This window comes from Dermacentor albipictus, chromosome 1 (genome assembly GCF_038994185.2).
Source record: "Dermacentor albipictus isolate Rhodes 1998 colony chromosome 1, USDA_Dalb.pri_finalv2, whole genome shotgun sequence".
Lineage (NCBI taxonomy): Eukaryota > Metazoa > Arthropoda > Arachnida > Ixodida > Ixodidae > Dermacentor > Dermacentor albipictus.
This window is the reverse complement of record NC_091821.1, coordinates 33,656,913-33,676,972: the sequence shown is the minus strand read 5'-3', so window position 1 is coordinate 33,676,972 and position 20,060 is coordinate 33,656,913. Positions and strand designations below refer to the sequence as shown.

General features: G+C 42.0%; 1 protein-coding gene across 6 annotated transcripts in view; it reads left to right on the top strand.

The window, feature by feature from the left end:
- LOC135901038 (polycystin-2-like) overlaps positions 1–20,060 on the top strand; it is a 72,008-nt gene that overhangs the window by 35,037 nt on the left and 16,911 nt on the right. For all 6 annotated transcript variants that reach the window (XM_065430666.1, XM_065430668.1, XM_065430667.1 and 3 more), the window contains exons 8-13: positions 5,023–5,253; positions 8,083–8,204; positions 9,266–9,386; positions 10,321–10,419; positions 16,537–16,667; positions 18,813–19,046. In XM_065430666.1, coding sequence (XP_065286738.1) covers positions 5,023–5,253; positions 8,083–8,204; positions 9,266–9,386; positions 10,321–10,419; positions 16,537–16,667; positions 18,813–19,046 — 938 coding nt within the window. The remainder of the gene's footprint in view (positions 1–5,022; positions 5,254–8,082; positions 8,205–9,265; positions 9,387–10,320; positions 10,420–16,536; positions 16,668–18,812; positions 19,047–20,060) is intronic.

Sequence of the window (20,060 nt, the reverse complement as noted above, 5' to 3'; positions counted from 1 at the left end):
AAAAAAATCCTGCCCCAGAAAAAAATTCCTGCCTGTAAGAAAGCATTGCCGATCTGTTAACGAGACTCCTGGGAACATGTCGTGTCGTCTCGTGTCAAAGCAGTGAAATATTGCTTGCTCTCACTTCCGCAATGTCGTAATGCGGCGTCATCGCAAGCATCTAGACCCACAACAGCTATTGGCTGATTTTGTGATTGCAAGAACATTATCAGTAGTACAATTATTGCTAATTTTAGTTAAATAAGTAAAAAATATATATGTCTGAAATCTCAAAAAGACAGAAAAGCCATTTCATCTTTGCATTGCCGGTCTAAACACGACAGTTGCCGCATCTGCTGTGTGTGGCCTCCGTGGTGAAAAGCGTAGCATAGATACTGTGGCTGCCAAGGGGTGCCGCCACGAGCTATCTTGCATTCAACCTTTGGACGGGGCCAGCATGGCACTGCTCTCTTGTGCCCCTTTGCCATCTCCCCTGTGTAGCTTCTAGCACGCTAGTGAAAATGAAAGGAGACAGAAAACTGCTGATTGGTCTGATAAGTGCAACTAGCTTTGCTTGTGCATGAAGGATGAAAATCATTTTTTGGCAGGAAATTCGTGAGGTCACATAATCTATTAGTCGTATCATTCCGTGATTAGGTATAAGCGTGCTTCAGGGCTCCTTTGAAGACAGCACCGGGAAGCGGGACAAGACAGCATTTGTGTGTGTCTCACTGTCTTGTCCTGTTTCCGGGCACTGTTTTTCAGTTTTTAAATTATGTACCAACTAGCCCAACAGCAAACTCTCCTAAAGTAGCATTTAGAACACGTGCTTCTCACCCTTGCTTTTAATGGCCCGGGTGAGGCAATAATGCTACCAACAAACTTCTATGACTACCAAAGTTTTTAACTTACAATCACTTTGCAACATATCTTCTATGTCCATAGCACACCTCACCTGTCATGGTCATGTTTTTAATGCATATATATTTGACACATTGATACAGGGACTGATTTTAGGTCTCTGTACAGCCATGTTACATCCACACTTCATGTGCCATTGCCAATTCATTATTCTGCGTCTGGCACTCCTTATGCCAAGAAAACCCATTAATGAATCAAAAAGTGCCATTTGCTTGAAATTACTTTCTCTGTGCATAGAAATATTGTGCGTTGCACTTGAAAGGCATTTGTCTAGTACTTGTCTAAGACTTGTTTGTGTGCCCATGAAAAAAATTCAGTGGCACTCATTAGCCTTTGCCAAAGATCCACTTGTTTGCTGTTAAGTTCCTGTTTGTCTGAACTGGTTGCCATCAAATTTTTTACAAAAACTAATTGGACCCATGGCTCTAGTGTGCTCCATGATGCACATTGGTTTGTTGATATCGAGCAGTGCTAGTTGCACATTTTTCTTCTTTCTAAGACAGAAATGGGTAAAGGTGCATGAGACACACCTAGCTGCATGGAAATTTTGCCATCCCACAGCTGGCATACACAAACCATGTGCAAAAATGTGTCCCATGTCAAGTTTCGCCATAAGCAGGAACTAAAGTGTCGGGAGTTTCTCCAAAAAATCTTGAATGTTCCATGCAAATCTTTACACTTGTGCACTTATCTTATTTGCCTCTTGCCCATTCCAAATGTCAGTTTTAGAGCGGAGCTCTTACGCGCGCATTCCTGTGTTGAACGTTGGTGGTGCAATACCTCGTAACTGAGCAAATGTGGAGCACAGCGGCAGATGAAAGAAGTGCACGCGAGGAGGAAAGTTGGAGGAAGTGGCTACAGTGAGAGCATGAGGCAGGAGTGGAGGAGAGATGGCCAGAAAATGCACTTAATTGCCGGTGGCTACGGCATCTTCAGCCATGTGGGCGATTTCATCTGTGCTTCCAACGGGGGGGGGCAGGGTGGCATGAAGTGGAGAGGGCTACGCTCATCCACGGCATCAGCTGCTGAGGTCAGTCCACGGTACCAGCGTGTGTGACGGGGATCACTGCACCTGCAAGGGACGATGGCAAGAGGCTATGAGTAAGGCTCGATGTGACACTCCCTTGGGTGTGGTCGCCGCTGACACTGGTGGCACGATTTCCCCACGACGAAGGGCCGCTCTTGTCATTGGGGGAATGAAAGCGTGTGAAGAAAAATGTAGTGCTGCGCGAGATTGACTGTGCGATGACGATGGCTACGATGTGGCGCCAGAGTAGCGTGCATTGTCTATATGGAAACGAAGCGCTATATGAGCTGCATGGCGACTGCTGTGAAGCGGCACCCACGCACTGCCTCTCCATATTAGGGAGGTGGTCGCGCCACACTTCGCTCCGTTTCCAGTGTGCCGCATGAGACAGATTGTGTACACCAGCTACGCTACTCACAGCGTTCTGTTTCTAATAAAAACTGTGTACTTATATAATCATAAGACAAAATATTGACACGTGAAATGAAAACGTATATGGAGCTGCGCTCAAATTTTTCATTAAGGAGTATCGTAATCGTCGGTGAATTTTTGGAATGGGAAACAGAGCTGCCAGAAAATGCCAAAACCTTGTTTGGAGTGGTGGCGCAAGTTTTATAGTAGCTTTATTGAACTGTATTATGGCCATGACTTGCTCACAGGATCATGAGCTCTATGCTCATGTTAGATCACAGAAAAGACCATCAGCCTGCAAAATCCCTTATGAGTTTCTACGAGTAAGCTGAAAAGCCAATGCAGACCTAATTTCCTGAAACTAGTTTCAATTTCACATGCGAAGTGAGAAGTGTAAATAGTATAGCAAGCATTGGCTTTACAGAGCACTGGCAATCACTGTCCGCATGTTTAGATGGCTCCCACTATTACTTTGCTAGGTGGTAAACCTTGCATCATTCAGTTGGAAAATCAAAATATTTTTGGGAGACCAGCTTGTGCTTCGTGCTCATGCCGCACACTGTTATTTGTTTTGAGGCAACACTACTCAGAAAGGGAGACGATACACAACTTGCCCTTTGAGGAGTAGAAATATGGAAATTTCACAAATTTACTGAAGGTCCTTACTGGTGCAGCATGGCCTTAGTTGCTTTTGCACCATTAAACTCGAATGAACTAATTAGGGTCCTTGCATTCCATTACATGTCTGCAGACATCCATAATGATCGCTGTCATTAAATATTGATTCCAATTACGTCATTCGTGAAAGTTTACCAAACGCATCTAGATTCAGCGAACACTGTGATCTTACAGAACCTTGCATCTTTTCTCAATATTTCTGAGCGCCCCATGAATACAAGCTGTCTGCACTGCTGAGCACAAGTGCAATGTGTCTGCTGCCCAACATAGGGCTCAGCAATGCATCTTCCTGGCCACTTTCGAGTGGGACGTTCTCGCATAATTGCTGCCAATTAATGGAAGTCCAATTTACATACACTTTGTTAACTTAAAGTTGATGCAAAGTTACTTTACTAAATTGAAAGCAATGATATGTGGCCTTACATGAAATCATTGTAGGGGGTTGAAAAAAAATTTGATTGATAGTTATGTTAGACTAAAGTTAATTAAATCAACGTTTGATTGTATATCTATGAACGAAAACCTCAGCAAGGGCAGCACTGCAGCCATGCTGCTATTCAAAGTCGAGGCAGCACTACAACCTGGTCACCTTGTCCCATTTTGAGGCACAATGAACTGTTGTTGCCAAACCTTAATTCAGTGATAACTGGAAAAGGTAATGATACCATGTGTATTTTATCACTGATATGAAAGAGTGCCAGAGTATACAAAAACAGTAGCCTCTGAGAGTTCTGCTCTAAATCATGCATCAAATGGGCCTTTGTCACAGCATGTAGTATGTACAATGAAAAAGAAAAATTCTCCAAAACTGTGGAAATAGTAAAGTGCATACCTGACCTGATCCTAATTTAGGAATCTCTTCTGTCTGTCCTGGCACAATTTGAAGCCCTTTGGGATTAGTCAAGGCAGGAGTAGCTTCACTTTTAAGTGTGTTTGAAGTGTGACTATTGAAGCAAGTCTTCAAAAAGCAAAACCCTATGTTTCCCTTGATTATTTCTATTTATTTATTGACCTAATATTTTATTGGTGTAACTGCATTTTGCACCATGATATGTGAAGGATTACTGCTGTAAAGCTGTTCTATGTGTTATGTGGTAGCTCTGATAAGCTTTCTTTTTACTGCCAGTTCATTCTGTATCTAAAACCAACCCAAAGCCAGGTCTGGGACAGCTTATTGAAAAACTTGATTTTTCTGCAATCAGCTGGGAAAATGGTACTTAATATTTGCGATTTGAGTGTAAGGAAGTGTGGAACCTGGAAAATGAAGAACCCTTATGCCCTAAATGAACATAATTTGCATAAGCATCAACTCCCTCCATGCACAATAAACATGTCCCACTGCCTGCATTGATGTGTTATAACTGTAGAAGCTGCTCTAAGTTGTATGCAAATGAGCCCACGTGTGGTGCCTTTGCTTCAGTTGCATAGCAGCTAGCAATGATGTAACAGTGCCGATGTGCTTGTTGACTGTCGTACCTCATTAGGTTTGAGCATATCATTGGTGCATGAACAGCTGCTGTCAGACTTGACCCAAGCAATGAATATGCATCTATTGTGACTCAAATTTATTTACAAACGTGTACTGTAAGAAGCAAACATCAAATGCTTTGGAAGAAAGATGAAGCTAGTACATTCCAAGCGCCCGAACCATAAATCTCCAGCACCCTCCTCAGGGGTAGCAAAAAGACATTTAAGGCGTGTTTTGGTGATGCATGACAGTTACTGTGTGCTTTTTTCATGATTTTGTGTTATAAAAATGTTTAGAAGGTTTATTTCAGCATAATAATGTTTGGAATGTTTATTTCAGCATAAGCCTGCCAAATTAATGTTTTGCTATTCATGTTGTTTACATGTGCCATTTTACATGCAAACCCCACCCCATATGTAATGTGGTTGGAAGGTCTTTAAGAGAATAAAAACTGAAGTGAAATACTATTTTTAGTAGCAAAATCTCAAAAATATTTACCAATGTGACTGATAGCCTGCCATGTTTGTCCTCTTCTTAGATCTCTCTGGTATGCATCGGATTCAGCATCTATCGTACTGTTATGGTGAATAAGCTTCTGGCTGGCCTGCTGGACAAGCCGGATGAGTTCGCGGACTTTGGCCGTCTGGGTTTCTACCAGACACAGTTCAACAATGCTGTAGCATTGGCAGTTTTCTTTGCTTGGATTAAGGTCTTCAAGTACATCAGCTTTAACAAGACCATGACGCAGCTTTCATCCACCCTTTCTCGGGTAATGCTTTGGCCATTTCACAGCCTACCACGTTGGGCTTCTCACCTGTCTTTTGTGCCTCCTTTCCTTTTTCTTGGTATTTCGAAATTCAACCATTAGTCACACATGCGTTTACCTAAAATGTTCCTTAAATGTGCTTCACAAGTTGCCCATTATATGAAATAATATGTATACAATTTCAACTTTCAATATATGAAAGCACTTTATGTCGGCATACTCCCAGAAGCATCATTGTAAAGCACCTGTAGCTTATCTTTAGCTACACTATACATTTTAGATACCTGTTTAAGCATTACAGTAGGATCAAGTTTTCCTAATGCCTTGTTCTTTCTTTAAGCTATTATTATCCATAAGACTAGCAATACTATATATTCATTATCGTCGTCATCAGCCCATTGTATGTCCACTACAGGATGAAGGCCTCTCCCTGCAATCTCCAATTACCCCTGTCCTGCACCAACCGATTCCAACTAGCGCCCGTGAATTTCCTAATTTCATCGCCCCACCTAGACTTCTGCCTTCCTCGACTGCATTTCCCTTCTCTTGGTACCCATTCTGTAACCCTAATGGTCCAACGATGATCTAACCTGCGCATTACATGACCTGTCCAGCTCAATTTTTTTCTCTTAATGTCAATTAGAATATCGGCTATACCCATTTCCTCTCTGATCTAAACCGCTCTATTCATGCATAAATTGGCCTTGCAGTCATATTGACACACATACTCACAGTTTCATAAGTCTCTGTAACTCATTCATTACTCACAGTTCTACCACTGTCTGGTTCTTCACTGTCGCTACAACATGACAATATAATGGTTGCATAAAAATGTATTTGGTACTTAGACTTTGGAATGTTACAGAGAAAAAGAAGACTTGTGTTATATATTTTAATTCCGATTTTCGTAGTCCAGATAGACTTTCAAAACAAAATTTTAGTTGGGCAAATTACCTACTGTGAGTTAATTTAAAATCACTGGTTTTGTAATGCTGCCTCGTTCATATACAGTCTGCGCTCGTTACAACGGACCTGTGTACAACAGACTTTCGAATATAACGGACCACATGTCAGCCTTAGTTTATTCTACCTATTTTATTAATGCAACGGAGTTCGCTTTTAACAGACCGTGCTACAACGGACTATCAACGGCTACAGCGGATGCAATTAGCGGTAATTTTCAAAATCGGGCGTATAAAACATACGTTTGCCGTGTCGACATGGGCTGACAATTGACTTGCAAGGGTCAGCTGACGATCACGGCTCAATATCGCATGCGCTAGGCACGGGGGCGGGGGGTGGGGGTGAGAGGGGGGTTCTACTCTGGCAGATGCTGCTTACAGTGTGGCCGCCATACCTTGAAAGCGATCTGCGATGGGAACAAAGTGCACGCCCCTGTGGGCCTCATCTTCAAAGCAATCTGCGATGTGGGCAATGTGCACCCAGTGCCAGTAGCTGCGTATGACCTGTGCTTTCAACGTTTAGTTCGTGTTGAAGCGAGAGACAACACAAAGGTCCATTTGCTCGTTGCTGCTGCCGCGCTTATCGTGCTTAATTTGCTATCGCAATCGATGCTTCGTCTTTTGAACGAAACTGAGACTTTTTTTGTTTGTTCTTTTACTTTACGTTCATCACTCACACTTTGCAATAAAGTTGTAGACGTCGCAATGAAAGTTTCAGAAGTGAGGAGTTTCAGATATATTACAGACTTCGAATAAAACGGATGCTTTTTGTCGGATTGTCAGGGTCCGTTGTAACGAGAATCGACTGTATAGACAGAGGTTGTTGTAACTGCATGGATTGTTGAATATATAAACACACTGTAAAAGATTACAAGTGAAACAACTGTAGGAGTATGCTGCATAAATGTGTGAAATTGTTTTGTTACAGTAGAACCTGTTGAGCAAAACGAGAACAAGGTGAAAGCAGGATGACAGCAGGATGTCTTTTTCAAGGCCTTGAAAAAGACATGTCCACTTGTTTAAACGTTGGGTCCTGCTTTCACATTGTTCATATTTTGCTCATCATCTTGAATTTACATCTCCTGCCTTCCTCGTGTTTTCCCAGTAGGACCTGTTGTGTTACAGTAGTAGCAGTGAACTTTTAAAGGTCATATTGCTAAGAAAGGCAAACTAGCATACATATGCGAGACAGCATTTAACTGTCATATAATTTAGAAGCTAATCCACATACTGTGAAAGAAGACAGCAATTTACCAGGTCAGCCAGTGTTATAGAATTTAATATTGTACTTTCACGTCACCACTGGCCACATTTGAATCATCGTGCTCTTAGAGCTTAGTACACTATTATGCTTTGAAATGCTTAGCAAGCGCTTATCACACATATTAGCTTTTACATTAATTTATTTTGACTTTGGAACTCAATAACCGTGCACTTTTTAAGATGTTATTGTTCTTCCATAGTTGATCAAAATGTAGCATCCAGTGCAGATGAGATGATTAAGCATGTCATTGTGTGCTGTAATGTACACCTTCACGAATTCTGACCAGTACAGACACATGAAAAGCAAATAAGTGATCATATCACATTGGACTAGGAAGATGAAAGAATCAAAGTTTACATCTTTCGTTTGGTATCAGAAGGTCACATTTAACAAGCGTTCAAGAATAGGATAAATCATTTCTTCTCTTTGTGTTGGCATGACTACTTAAACTGGCTCTCAAGCAGTATGGCGGTTTGCATTATTCGATACCCTTATACGAGTCTGTGAGCATTACAAGCTGTTATCTTCCTTGTTTACATTCACAGTTTTGTGGTGAACACAACTGTGCATTTGCACTGAGAGTGCATTTGCATTCTTTCTTTACAGTGTTCCAAGGATGTGGCTGGCTTCAGCATCATGTTCTTCATTGTGTTCTTTGCTTTTGCCCAACTGGGCTACCTTCTGTTTGGAACTCAAATCCAAGGTTTCAGCTCCTTTGTAAATGCTGTGTAAGTGTAAAGCTTTGCTTATACTTTATCTTGCTAATCTTCGTGTTTTCTATGTTATATTTCTTACACAAACCACTAAAGTACACTGGAGAACTAAACACCAATCCGTCTTTAGCTTACCTTTCTATTTTCGTTATTGCATGTGGTGAAAATTTGAAGCACTTTGCTCGTCCTTAATAATTGCCACATGAACGTGGCAGTTGGTTGTAGGTGATGAGTTTCTTCATTAACTTGCCAGTGCACTTCTCAGTGTTTTTGAAAACTACGCTTTTGTTGTTTAACAAAGAAATGTTGGCTTTTTATGTCTGCAGCTTTTAGTACTGCAGTGTACTTTAGCAAACAGATAATGTATGACAATTATTCCCCTCTTTACTAAAGTGCTTTTATAGTAATGGTGGCAATAGCCCTAAAATATTGTCTGAACATGATAAATAAAGCAGCCTGGTTGTTCACTTATACCTTCATAAACATCTGAACCAATAGTAGTAGTATTACCATACTAGCAAGGCAGCAAAACTTCAATATTTCTCTAAAGTTTGTTTGCTTTTATCCATGCCTCTAGAAATCCCTGTCATTACTTCCTACTTAAATCATTAAGCCTATTTCTTGTGCTGACAGTTTTGATGTAGGGAATGAAATCTTTTGCATGTGGGTTTAATTCATCCACAGCAAAGTCAAGGAGACATCAGAATTTTTTCAGTAGTCAAGTTAGATGAAATCACTTAAATTCCAGGCTCTAGGTCTAGGTAAGCTTTCATCTGCATATCTGCATTTTGTTTTAGCACTTGTAACACCCTAAAATTTTGTCACTATTAATAACAGAGAAGCAGAAGAATACATCGTCTGTTTAGGAATAATTTTGTTTGTGATACGGGAACAGGTTCTTTGATTTGTAGAATGCTTGCTGTCATAATGAAATTTTCACTCTTTCTGCATACATGTAGCTGGCACATTTCACTCGCTTAACTTGTACAGATTTAAGTGGGCATTTCTGAGCAGTGATTGGATTTTAGTGGCAGCATACCAATCAGCTCTCTCATGTTCTTTGATTAACCAAACAGGTTCACTCTTCTGCGCCTGATCCTGGGTGACTTCGATTTTGAGGAAATGGAAGCTGCCAACAGAGTTTTGGGCCCTATTTATTTCCTCAGCTACGTCTTCTTTGTCTTCTTCGTGCTCTTGGTTTGTACTTCTGCTTCTTTTCTTTTTAAATTCTGAATATTTGCTGCAGTTTTTATTGCAAGCTAATGTTGTCTCCCTGAGCTTACTCAGTCTAAATGGAACACATATTATTATAACCTGGTCAGTGTGTATGTAAATAGCATTTTTATGACTTGCTTTTTCCTACCTTTTAATAAAAAATTGCCTTCATTTTGTGACCACCGTGACTGAATGAAATATATTTCCGTAGCTATATAATTCTCCTGTATGGGATGCCTTAAAAGCTAGGCTGTGATAGCTAATCATAGCACAAGCACAGCTCAAAAGACATGGAAAAGATAGAAAGTCACACAAGGCACTGACTTCCAACCTGTTTGGGTTGGAAGTCAGTGCCATGCATGTCTTTCTGTCCTCTCCCCGTCTTTTGTGCTGTACTTGTGTTATGATAGATTATTAACATACCCAAGCCTCTACCCTTGTCATATAACTAAAGTTTGATATTCATGGTCCATTAATTAACTAATTATTCACTCATAACGTCTTGCTAAAATCACCAATACCTGTGTGCAGCTTGGGCCCTCTTTTTTTCTCTTTTCTTTCCTTTCTTAGTTTGTGCACGTGCGTGCATGTGCGTGTGTGGGTGTGTGTGTGTGTGTGTAAAAACGTATCAGGTGTTGTCTTATGTGGTGAAAATGAGCATAAGAGTTTGTGTATCAAATCTGTTGCTCTCTCTAGTACCTGTAGCCTAGTGCATTTAGTATTGCTGAAAACTTGTAGATACTGTATTCATTATAACTGCAGTTTTTAAATGATATGGAATGAGAAATTTTCAGAAAACGAGCTATAAAAACTTTCTGTCATAAACTTGTTTACTCTAATTGAGATGTTATAATAAATTCTTGCCTTGTTTTTCTGTGATTGATGGGTTATTACTCTATATTTTTTATCCTCACAGAACATGTTCTTGGCTATCATTAACGACACCTATGCTGAAGTAAAATCGGAGATCTCGCAGCAGAAGAACGAGTTTGAGATCGTTGACTACTTTAAGAAGGTAAGCCTTTCACTTTTTCTCATTCTTTTCTTGTCTAGCCCAAACTTAACCCTTTCAGGGTCGATTTTTTTTGCCATATGCGACCGCCCCGGTCGATTTTTTTTATTGCAGATTTAAATTCTTCAGAGGGACGTATTTTGAGAAAAAAATTTACCAATTTTTCTAGGGTGACCGTAACATGAGAAAAAAAATAATTTGCATTGGTATATATGTACTGTTCATTAATGAATAACAACAATAAAAAAAGGAAATAAACTTGTAAGAATTAAACATTTGATGCATTGTTAAACACATAGTAGTTCAAGGCTTAGAAAATGCGCACGCAAGAATATTTCGCAAGTCTCAAATGTTCCTGCTCTTACACTAATGTTTATGTCTGTAGCCTACTCGAACTGCGTAGGTAAGCGCACTCAAGAAAACTGTAGCTGTATGCCCATCAAAAATGCAAAACGTGTGACAAACTTCCACTTATCTTCATCTAATATCACCAACCAGATGCAATTAGTTTTCGCGAGTCTCCAAGAAAAAAAAAAAAAAGGAAATGCATGCATGGTGGCATCCTTCATAGGCACACCCCTCTAAGCAATAAACGAGTAACAGGCAGTCGCCCTTGAACGATTAGTAACAAGATAGCCATCAGTTTTGCGAGCACAAGCAGCCGAAACTGCTCATGGAACAAAACCCAAACTATCTGTCCCCCGCCCGCGCGCATGCCAATGCGCGAGTGGTAGTATATAGACGCGCCGGAGCAAACAAACTATGCAACGAAAACCGAGAGAGGGAGGTGCGAGAAATAAATTCCCTGTATTCCCGCGTAGTGGCAGCACATGGCAGGAAAGAAAAAGTTAGGAAATTGGCGCGCTTTTTAGACGTTCAGACGCCGCCGTAAATATACGGCATCAACCATTTTGGACTTGTTCGTGGTGCTGTATATTTACTGTGGCAGCCATTCTCCCATTGTGATGGCAGTACCGCAGCCTCCTAGATCAGGCAGATGTTGGAGGGTTACGATACACGATGCTGAGGTCGTGTGGACTAAAGCTCGGCACAATGATAGAGGAAGCACAGCAAATATAGTCATTGACCCTGAAAGGGTTAAAGGGCCCTGCAACAATTTGTTTACATGGCACGTAGGCTTGCTTAGTCATTAAACAATACTGTCATGAATAACTGAGCCAAATATTACTGTACTCGCAGCAGTAGGGAGCCTACAGTTTCACTGCAAAAAATGTCTGCTCTTTCCTTCTTGCTGAAATTCCTGCTACTTTTCATGTGTGTTCCTATGAACTTTTTTTTCAGGCATCATGACTAAGCAGTTCTTCTAGCAAAAGCATAAGTGAAAAATCTTTTCAACGATGAGACGATGGCACTGTTCGGCAGTAAAAAAAAATTATAGCAATGTGACGATGAGTGTGATGAATAAGGGGATCTGAAGCACTTGGTTTTTTGTTGCATGGTGGAAGTTAAGTGTTACATTTAATTGAAGTGTAAAAATACTAATTAGGTAAAGGGAAATGAAAGTAGATGAAAAGAAGGGTGGGAAGATGGGTGGGCAGGTGGGAACTGAACCTACATTTTCTGCATTACGTGTTCGGTGCCTTACCAGTTAAGCTACTGTGACAGCCATCCCTCCCAATGTGACGGCAGTACTGTAGCCTCCTAGACCAGGCAGGTGTTGCGGAGGGTTGCGCTACACGATGTTGAGGTCATGTTGTCTAAAGCTCAGTGCAATGATACCGGAAGCACAGCAAATATAGTTCAGTAGTATGGGAAGATGGTGCGCCACAGGTTCTAGCGTAGCTTGAACAACGAGGAGGAGAGAGGCAGGAGAATGTGGCAGTAACAGCATTTGAGTGCCAATAACTTTGTTCATAGGGGGCACATTCAAAACCTTAATGTTGGAAAAGATTCACAAAGAAATGCTGTTTAATGATGTGCAAGTTCCACTTCTCTCAGAAAAAGCATTGCAGGGCTCCTGTATTGCTGCCGTTCTTTTGTGATAGTTGCATTTTTTCATCCCAGCCAAGTTAAGTAATCTGTATTGTCGAATCTTCTAAAAAAAGGAAGAGATAATAAGGAACAAAGGCACTGGCAATGACTGCTCCAAGCAAGGGCTTGATATTACGGTTTAAGAAAGCTTCTGTTTCATTTCTGTGTTAGTGTGTTTGTTAACACTGTAGTCATTCACAAGCAAAGATTGAAGGAAATGCTTCTTCCTATAAAAATTTGCTTCGCTTACTCTCCTTTTCTTTGTGCTTAAAGAAGAGTCCGTGTATGTCTCATGCAGACATGGAGACATGGCTTGCCTCTGCAGTGAATAACAAGCGCACCTCTATCAGGCATGTACAGCCAGAAGAGTAGGAAGGATAGTAGCTGGTGCCGCAGATGATAAGATTTGCGCCACAAAAGAATGTTCAAAGTGCTGATAACTGTTGCAGCATCAAGTAGAGCTGGTGAAGAGACCACGCCCAGACATGCTGCTATGCTCGTGGACAACTTTCTGTGACAATGAAGGAATAGCTACAGGGTGGAGCTTGTGCACATGTATAAGTACAGTAGAATTTCGTTGATAAGATCATGTTACGCACGATTTCCTGGTGCCGATGCTTGCGATAGAGAACACAAAAAGATACCCAATACAGTTACGTTTATTTTTTACCGGTTCATACGTTCGCTGAAAACACAATCTTTCATGACCAATGTTCAGTACATCACCAAACTGCAATCGTATGATACATCTTCCTGCCGCTAGATCACATTTAAAAGAGAAAATCGGCGAGGCGTGCACAATCAAGAAGAGTAGGTACCTGCCTGGTGGCTTCACTGCAATACTTGCCCGCCCGTCTCTTGTGAAAACGTCCACATGCATTCGGTTTCTTATTCCGGTACCAGCAAATCCCCTCCCGGGTCGTTGCACGCCGCATTCACAGCTATCGCCACCGACCGTATATTGCAACAAGCATATTCAGCTATGTTTCACAGCACATTGAGCCGTTAGAAGTGTACTGTGCGCTTTTAATAAGCCATAACCCAAATGCACCGTCGTTTTCTGCTGCAGACTGCAATCGTATGACACGTTTTCCAGCGGCTAGATTCCGTGTAAACAAGAAAAGGCGCAAGGCGTGTGCGGTCGAGAACAGTAGCCACCTACCACATTAGCTTCCCTGCAATACTTGCCCGCCCGTCTCGCGTGGAAACGCCGATGCACACTCAGTTTCTTATTCCGGTACCAGCAAATCTCCTCATTCGTCGTCGCACGCCGCATTCACAGCTATCACCGCTAACCCTATTGGAATAAACATCTTCACCTATCTGTTCTACATTCACGTGGGGCATCGTGCCATTGGAAGCGTACTGCACGCTTTTAATTGAAGATAACCTAAACACGCCGCCATTCCCTGCTGCAGGCGGCACAATTTGAGCGTCACTTTCGCTTCGGCGGCATCCGGCGTTGCCTACCATCTCGATTTCTTTCCGGTTTCCTGATGCTGTCTGAAAACGCCACACAATAGGAAAACAACACAAAGTGTCTCAGGCCACCAGAGCCCCACCACTTTGATGCATGTTGGCATCTCATGCCGTAACATTTTGCGCAATGCTTCGCATTGTGCAGATGTCAACTACAGTCGAGTCTGTCAAATGTTTTTGTACTTTGGATCGTATGTTTCCTGGTTAGTACGTTTTTTTGCACATTTTTTTCCCCAAGACGTATGAACGAAGTTCTGCTGTATTCTAGCAACGATTGACAGCGTTCTTGGTTTCTTGGAACAGACACTGAGTCAGAGTAACGTCCATGTGCGATGGTTTTGCATTTGCCGAAATGGAAGGAAAAATGCAGAAAAAAAGTCAGATTTAAAGCTAAGTGGTATATTCTGCCTTATTTTTCCTGTTGTAATTAAGACATTTATGTTTTCCCTACCCTGGCCTAAGGTAGTGTGGATAAGAATGTGGGACTATATTCAGGAGTGCACTTACTTGCACGTCCTTTGCCTCCGTACAGCTTCCCTTTCCTCGCTACAGATAGTCGTCTGTGAGTTTAGCCGGACGTGGACGCTTAGCACTGAATAGATTACAAACATACGCACACAGAGGCAGTACACAGTGCTGGGCTATGTGTCTTAAAAGAGGTAAGGAGTGCAATGAAAGCTTCTTTCTTGTATTTGCCCAACCCAACAACTTCCCAGAGAGAAATCCGGTGATTCTTGCTGGGGAATTGAAATGTGCCTTTGCCTAAGTACTAGGGAGGACGATGCATTTTGCTTTGCTTAATGGATGCCTAAACTAGCGTCCAAATGAGAGCATAGTGGCTGGTAGAGTCTGCAATGGCATAGTGTCACTTTTTTGTCTTCGCTGTGTGGCCCACGTCACTGAGGCACAGATAACATAAGGTTTTATCACTTTGCACTGTGTCTTCGGTGCTCTGCCAGTAGCACAGTAATCAGCAGCAGATGAGCACGCTCTGTGTACGTGCCACCCAGCCATGAGCAAGAACTTCAGTATAACCTGCAGTTGAATATCTAACACTAAAAATTTTTGCAATAACAGCGTGTTACCTGCCACGGTTGCTTAGTGGCTATGGTGTTGGGCAGCTAAGCACGAGGTTGTGGGAACGAATACCGGCCGTGGCGGCCGCATTTTAATGGGAGCGAAATGTGAGAACTCCTGTGTACTTAGATTTAGGTGCTTGTTAAAGAACCCTAGGTGATCTAAACTTCCGGAGTCCCCACTATGGCGTGCCTCATAATCAGAAAAGTGGTTTTGGCATGTAAAACCCTATAATTTAATTTTTTTAACAGCGTGTCATTATTAATTGTTCTGTGGTCACTAAAGCGGCATCTACCTAAGTCCCCCCCACCACTTCATTTTGCTCCCCTTGACAAGAACCCTCCGTATCAGGTCCGGCAGTGAAGCACAGGAAAAGAACATCTACTGCAGAAGTCAAAAGGGGAAATGATATAACAATGCAAAAACAGAGAAAGGAAGTTAAACAAGTTTATAGAACATGCAATACCAACAGAGAACCTCCCTGTCACGAGTGCAATGCTTCCGTAGTATTTATACACTGTTGCATAGTGCAGCTCAGCTAGGGCCAAACTGAGCAAAGCCCATCCTTCTCGGTGGTGTAGTTCAGTAGTACATAGGGAAATGCAGATTTCGAGAAGCAAATCTGCACAGATGACTCTCGCACAACTCATGCATACGTACAATGGTCATGCAAATGCGAGGCAGACAGCGTCATAGGAGTGTGCTTCCGCAGGGGTATTCTGTAAGAGTCCACTTTGTGGACTGCTCATTTCAACCATGGCTGATTGGCTGAAGCATTACGAACAAGGAGGAAACTGGCTGGGAGCGCCTGTCTCCTTCTCGCTAGTACAGCGCCTGTCAATCAGCAGTGGCCGAAATGGACAGTTCACCTGGTGGGCTCTTACAGAATAGCCCCCCAGATCTACCAGCAGAGGAAATACATGACGGGTCACTCTAGTAATTAAATGGGAACAAAAATGTGTGCACATGCTGGGAGATGGTAAATGAGCAAATTACCTGGTCACAATTGTAGATTTTCCTAAATTTACCAACGTGACTTCTATTTGCTGTTTATTTTTCATGGTATCTCGGCACTTCTTTCCTTAACATGAAGGTTCCGCTGCACATCAGATTATTCTAGGTTAATGACAAGATGATTTCTCTGGTGGAAGTCTTTTGGTTGTCAACTCGAAAACTTTCATGTTAAAGGCGTTGAGCCGCTGATTCACCATTCAGGGAATTCAGCACATTATGTTATGTGGTGCACGTGTGGAGGTTGACAAACATTATTTGTTCATTTGTGCATTGATGCTTGTCACTGAAACTGTTTGCATGTTGCTGTAGTGATAAACTTATTCACTTCTCCTTTTATTACATGTCTGTGTCACATTCATCTAGCTTGTGCGGTACGCTGAGTTTATAAATGCACACCTGCTTAATACATGTGTGTTAGCAATAGAACAGTAATGTACTCGGTTAATATTAGATTCTAAAGTGTAATCTTAGACTGTCTCACTTTTTTTTTCCTGAATTTATCTATTTGTTTGCATCATGTTACATTGTCAGTTTAAATGCTTTGCATTTTGTTTCCAGGGCTACAACAACATTCTTGGCAAGTTGGGCAAGCGTGATCAAATTGTGGACATTCAGAATGCACTCAAAATGGCAGACACCAACCATGACAACAAACTGACCTTTGATGAAGTCCGCAAGACACTCAAAGCGTAAGCCATTGTGTACTTGGGAACTAGATAGGCTGGCAATCTGTTGTGCCTTCTTGAAGATAAAAAGTCATTAAATGAGAATGGGAATTTTAACTAGGTAATTAAATACACTTACACAAAATGGTGTGAAATTTGGCTAGTTTGGCTTTGTCTCGAATGACAGGCATCTTGTACAAAAATTGGGCAAGCACAATATTTGGAAAAGGAAAACAACACATCACTTTCAAATAAAGCTATGATAACAGCTAGTGGTGAGTTGAGCCTCTGGTCCAAGGAGTTCTGTATACAAATGGTCTAACCAATCATGGTAATAGAACATGTGATGTTATACCTGTGTCACATAGCTCATGTAGCATCGGTAAAGTAACAAGTGGATACAGAGACTGACTAACTGGTTTGAGGATGCTTTTGCAGGAACTAACCTGATCAAGTCTCTTCAGCAGAACATATATACCAATATGTGTGCTGACCAAATTCGTGAAATCTCTACGCCTTTACATTTAACATCAAGTAAGCTGATGTACAAGCTTCAATAGGACATTGCTCATATGATTTGGTAAAATATGCGAGAAGAAATATAATAGCTGGGAAAAGGTATGACCTGCAGTCATAAAAAAATTTGGCGTCTCTACAGTATTGGCGTCTACGTAATGTGAAGCATTGTGCAAATTATTGCAGCAAGAAACGAGACACCGACGCGCACTGAGCTAGTGGGGCCCAAGTGGCCCAAAGCATGCATTGTTGATTTTGCGGATTCGACAAGCTTACGTTTGCACTCCTCGAATTTGTCCTGGATCAGCAGCTTCTTCGGGCGGGGGCATTTTGGCGGGAAGTTTTAGCCTGCTCATTTGGCAAAAATTGTTGCAGCACATGGTGCTGACGTGCATCGAGCTGATGAGGCCCAAGTGACTCAAGACACACTTTATTGTTTTCCTATTGCGTAGTGTTTTAAGACAGCAATGAAGGGAAACCGAAACAAAATTGAGCCGGTGGGCAAAGCCGAAATATGATGCTGCTAGAGTGAAACCTGATGCTTGGTTCATGCCGCCTGCAGCAGGTCACAGTGGTGCATTTGGTTTATCGCATATTAAAAGCATGCAGTATGCTTCCCACGGCACTATGCCACATGCTCGGTGAAACAGATGGGCGAAGGTGCTTATCGCAATAGGTTTGGTGGCGATAGCTGTGAATACAACGTGTGACGAACTGATAGGAGATTTGCTGGTGCAGGAAGAGGACAGAGTGAGTGCCAGCATTTTCATGTGACATAGGTGTACTGCGGGGAAGCTGTTGTGGTGGGTGCCTTTTTGTGTTCGCATGGAATCTGGTGGCTGGAAAACGTATAATGCAAGCGCAGTTTGTCGATTTACTGAACGTTGGGGCCGAAAGATTGGGTTTGCCGAGAATGTATTCACCACTAAAAGAGAAGTGCAACTGTATTAGGTCATTTTTTGTGTTCTCGATCACGAATGTTGGTGCCAGGAAATCGTATAAAACAGGATCATATCCACGAGTTTCTACAGCACCATTTTTTTCAAATCCTAAGCACCTTCTATCTCAGGACAAAAGAGAAAGAAAAAAGCTTTTTCATGAACATAAGCACCTTTCTGTCCTCTAGTGTTGGCTATTAGTGCTTGATCCAATGTCATATGGTGACATATTACAGGCTTGTTGGAACAGGACAGTTTATTATGGAATACTGGTAAACAATTGAAACTTGAGAAATGGCACAAATAACTCTGTGCCAAGTGACAGTGCCAGTCAGCTGCCTTTAGATAAGTGTGGCAATGGCAAGCGAAGGGGGATTTACCTATCCAGCCATGAATTTTCTTATGTTTGAAATGACATTGAGCTGTCTTACTGGAGTTTGTCTATGACAACATTATGTTTCTTGACCGGGCGTCACAACATTAGTTTATTTGCTTGAAATCTAAGCGCTCTCCTTCATTCTGGCCATTGTTGACTCAGTTAAAAGAAAATGCACCCACCATAATTACTTTACCTGTGAGAAGGCTGCATCTATGAAATTGGTCCTCTAGTTTGAAAGATAACGAAAAGGTAAAATCCAATGTGAGAACAGGTGTATGCTTATGTATGTTTCTTGCCCTGCTCTCGTTACTGAAACTGAATATTGTCTGCATGCAGACAAAACTTCAGCGATATGGAGATTGAGATGCTGTTCTCCAAATATGATGTGGACGGCAACCGTGAGCTGAATGAGCAAGAGACAAAGGAGATGATGGCGCACCTTGAGGGACAGAAGGTTCTGCTTGACGAAGAGATTCAGCGTGAAAAGACCTCTGGCAATGACAGTACTGGTGGTGGAGGTGGCAACGGTGGTGGTGGTGATGGGGGCGTCTCTTCTGACGAGTTTAACATGTAAGTATTGAGCATTATGCATTCCATTTGTTCTCAAGAGTAGTAGCAGTAGCAGAAATTGAGAAACCAAGGGATTGCAGACAGGAAGAGGCACTATATATTGCACTCCTTTAGGGAGCATGGCTCAGCACCTAGGGAGAGGGAAGAATGGCATGTAGAGCATAAAAAGGAAGAAGAAAAAAGGTTGTCGCTGTCGCAGAACTCGTGGCTGGCAGCAGCAGGCAGGTGGGACATTTAGAGCTTAGACACCAGTTCTGTGTCCTCCAGGAAACGAATGAGGTGCCTGAAGGCAATGCTCTGGCTGGGGAAGAGAAGTTATGACATCAAATCTACAGGAAGGCCCAGGCATTGAAACAGTGTGGAAAGAGAAGCCCTTTTCATGGAGTAAGAGAGGCAGGAGCATAGCAGGGGCTCAATTGCCTTTGTCACACCACATGATGAAAAAGAGGGAGATGGAGTGAGGCCCTTGTTGTATCTAGTAATTTATTGTTTTCCAGTAGAGAAAAAGCCAAAGGAAATAGAAAGGCAACGGGCATCCTAACTATCTCACTTTTCAGTGGACACCTGAACTGTCTCATGGCCATGGAGGAGATGCAGGGTAAAAAAAAATGCAGAAAGGACAGAGCAGTTAAAGTTACAATAAATGATCTAAAGACAGGCAATAGGTGAAACTATAAATTATACTAAAGCAATATAGTTTGTTCTCAATAGTTTGTCACTACATAGTCGGTCCATGACTGGAGAAAGAACATTAACTTCACAAAGGGATTGTGAAAAGATCAGCGAATGCATACAGCCTTAATGTCAGTGTCCCAGGCCAAAATAACGCCACGGCCATATGGCCGTGGCGCACACCCATATGGGCTGGACCCGAACCATTGTGACTTATTGTGGAGGGCTAATGGCTGATTTGGAATAAAAAGAGATTGGAATAGTTCTACATTACACCGGCCCTGGTCCCATGTGCTTACTTCTCCATCCATCTTTCATTTCCTCTGCATCTTGCCCAATCTG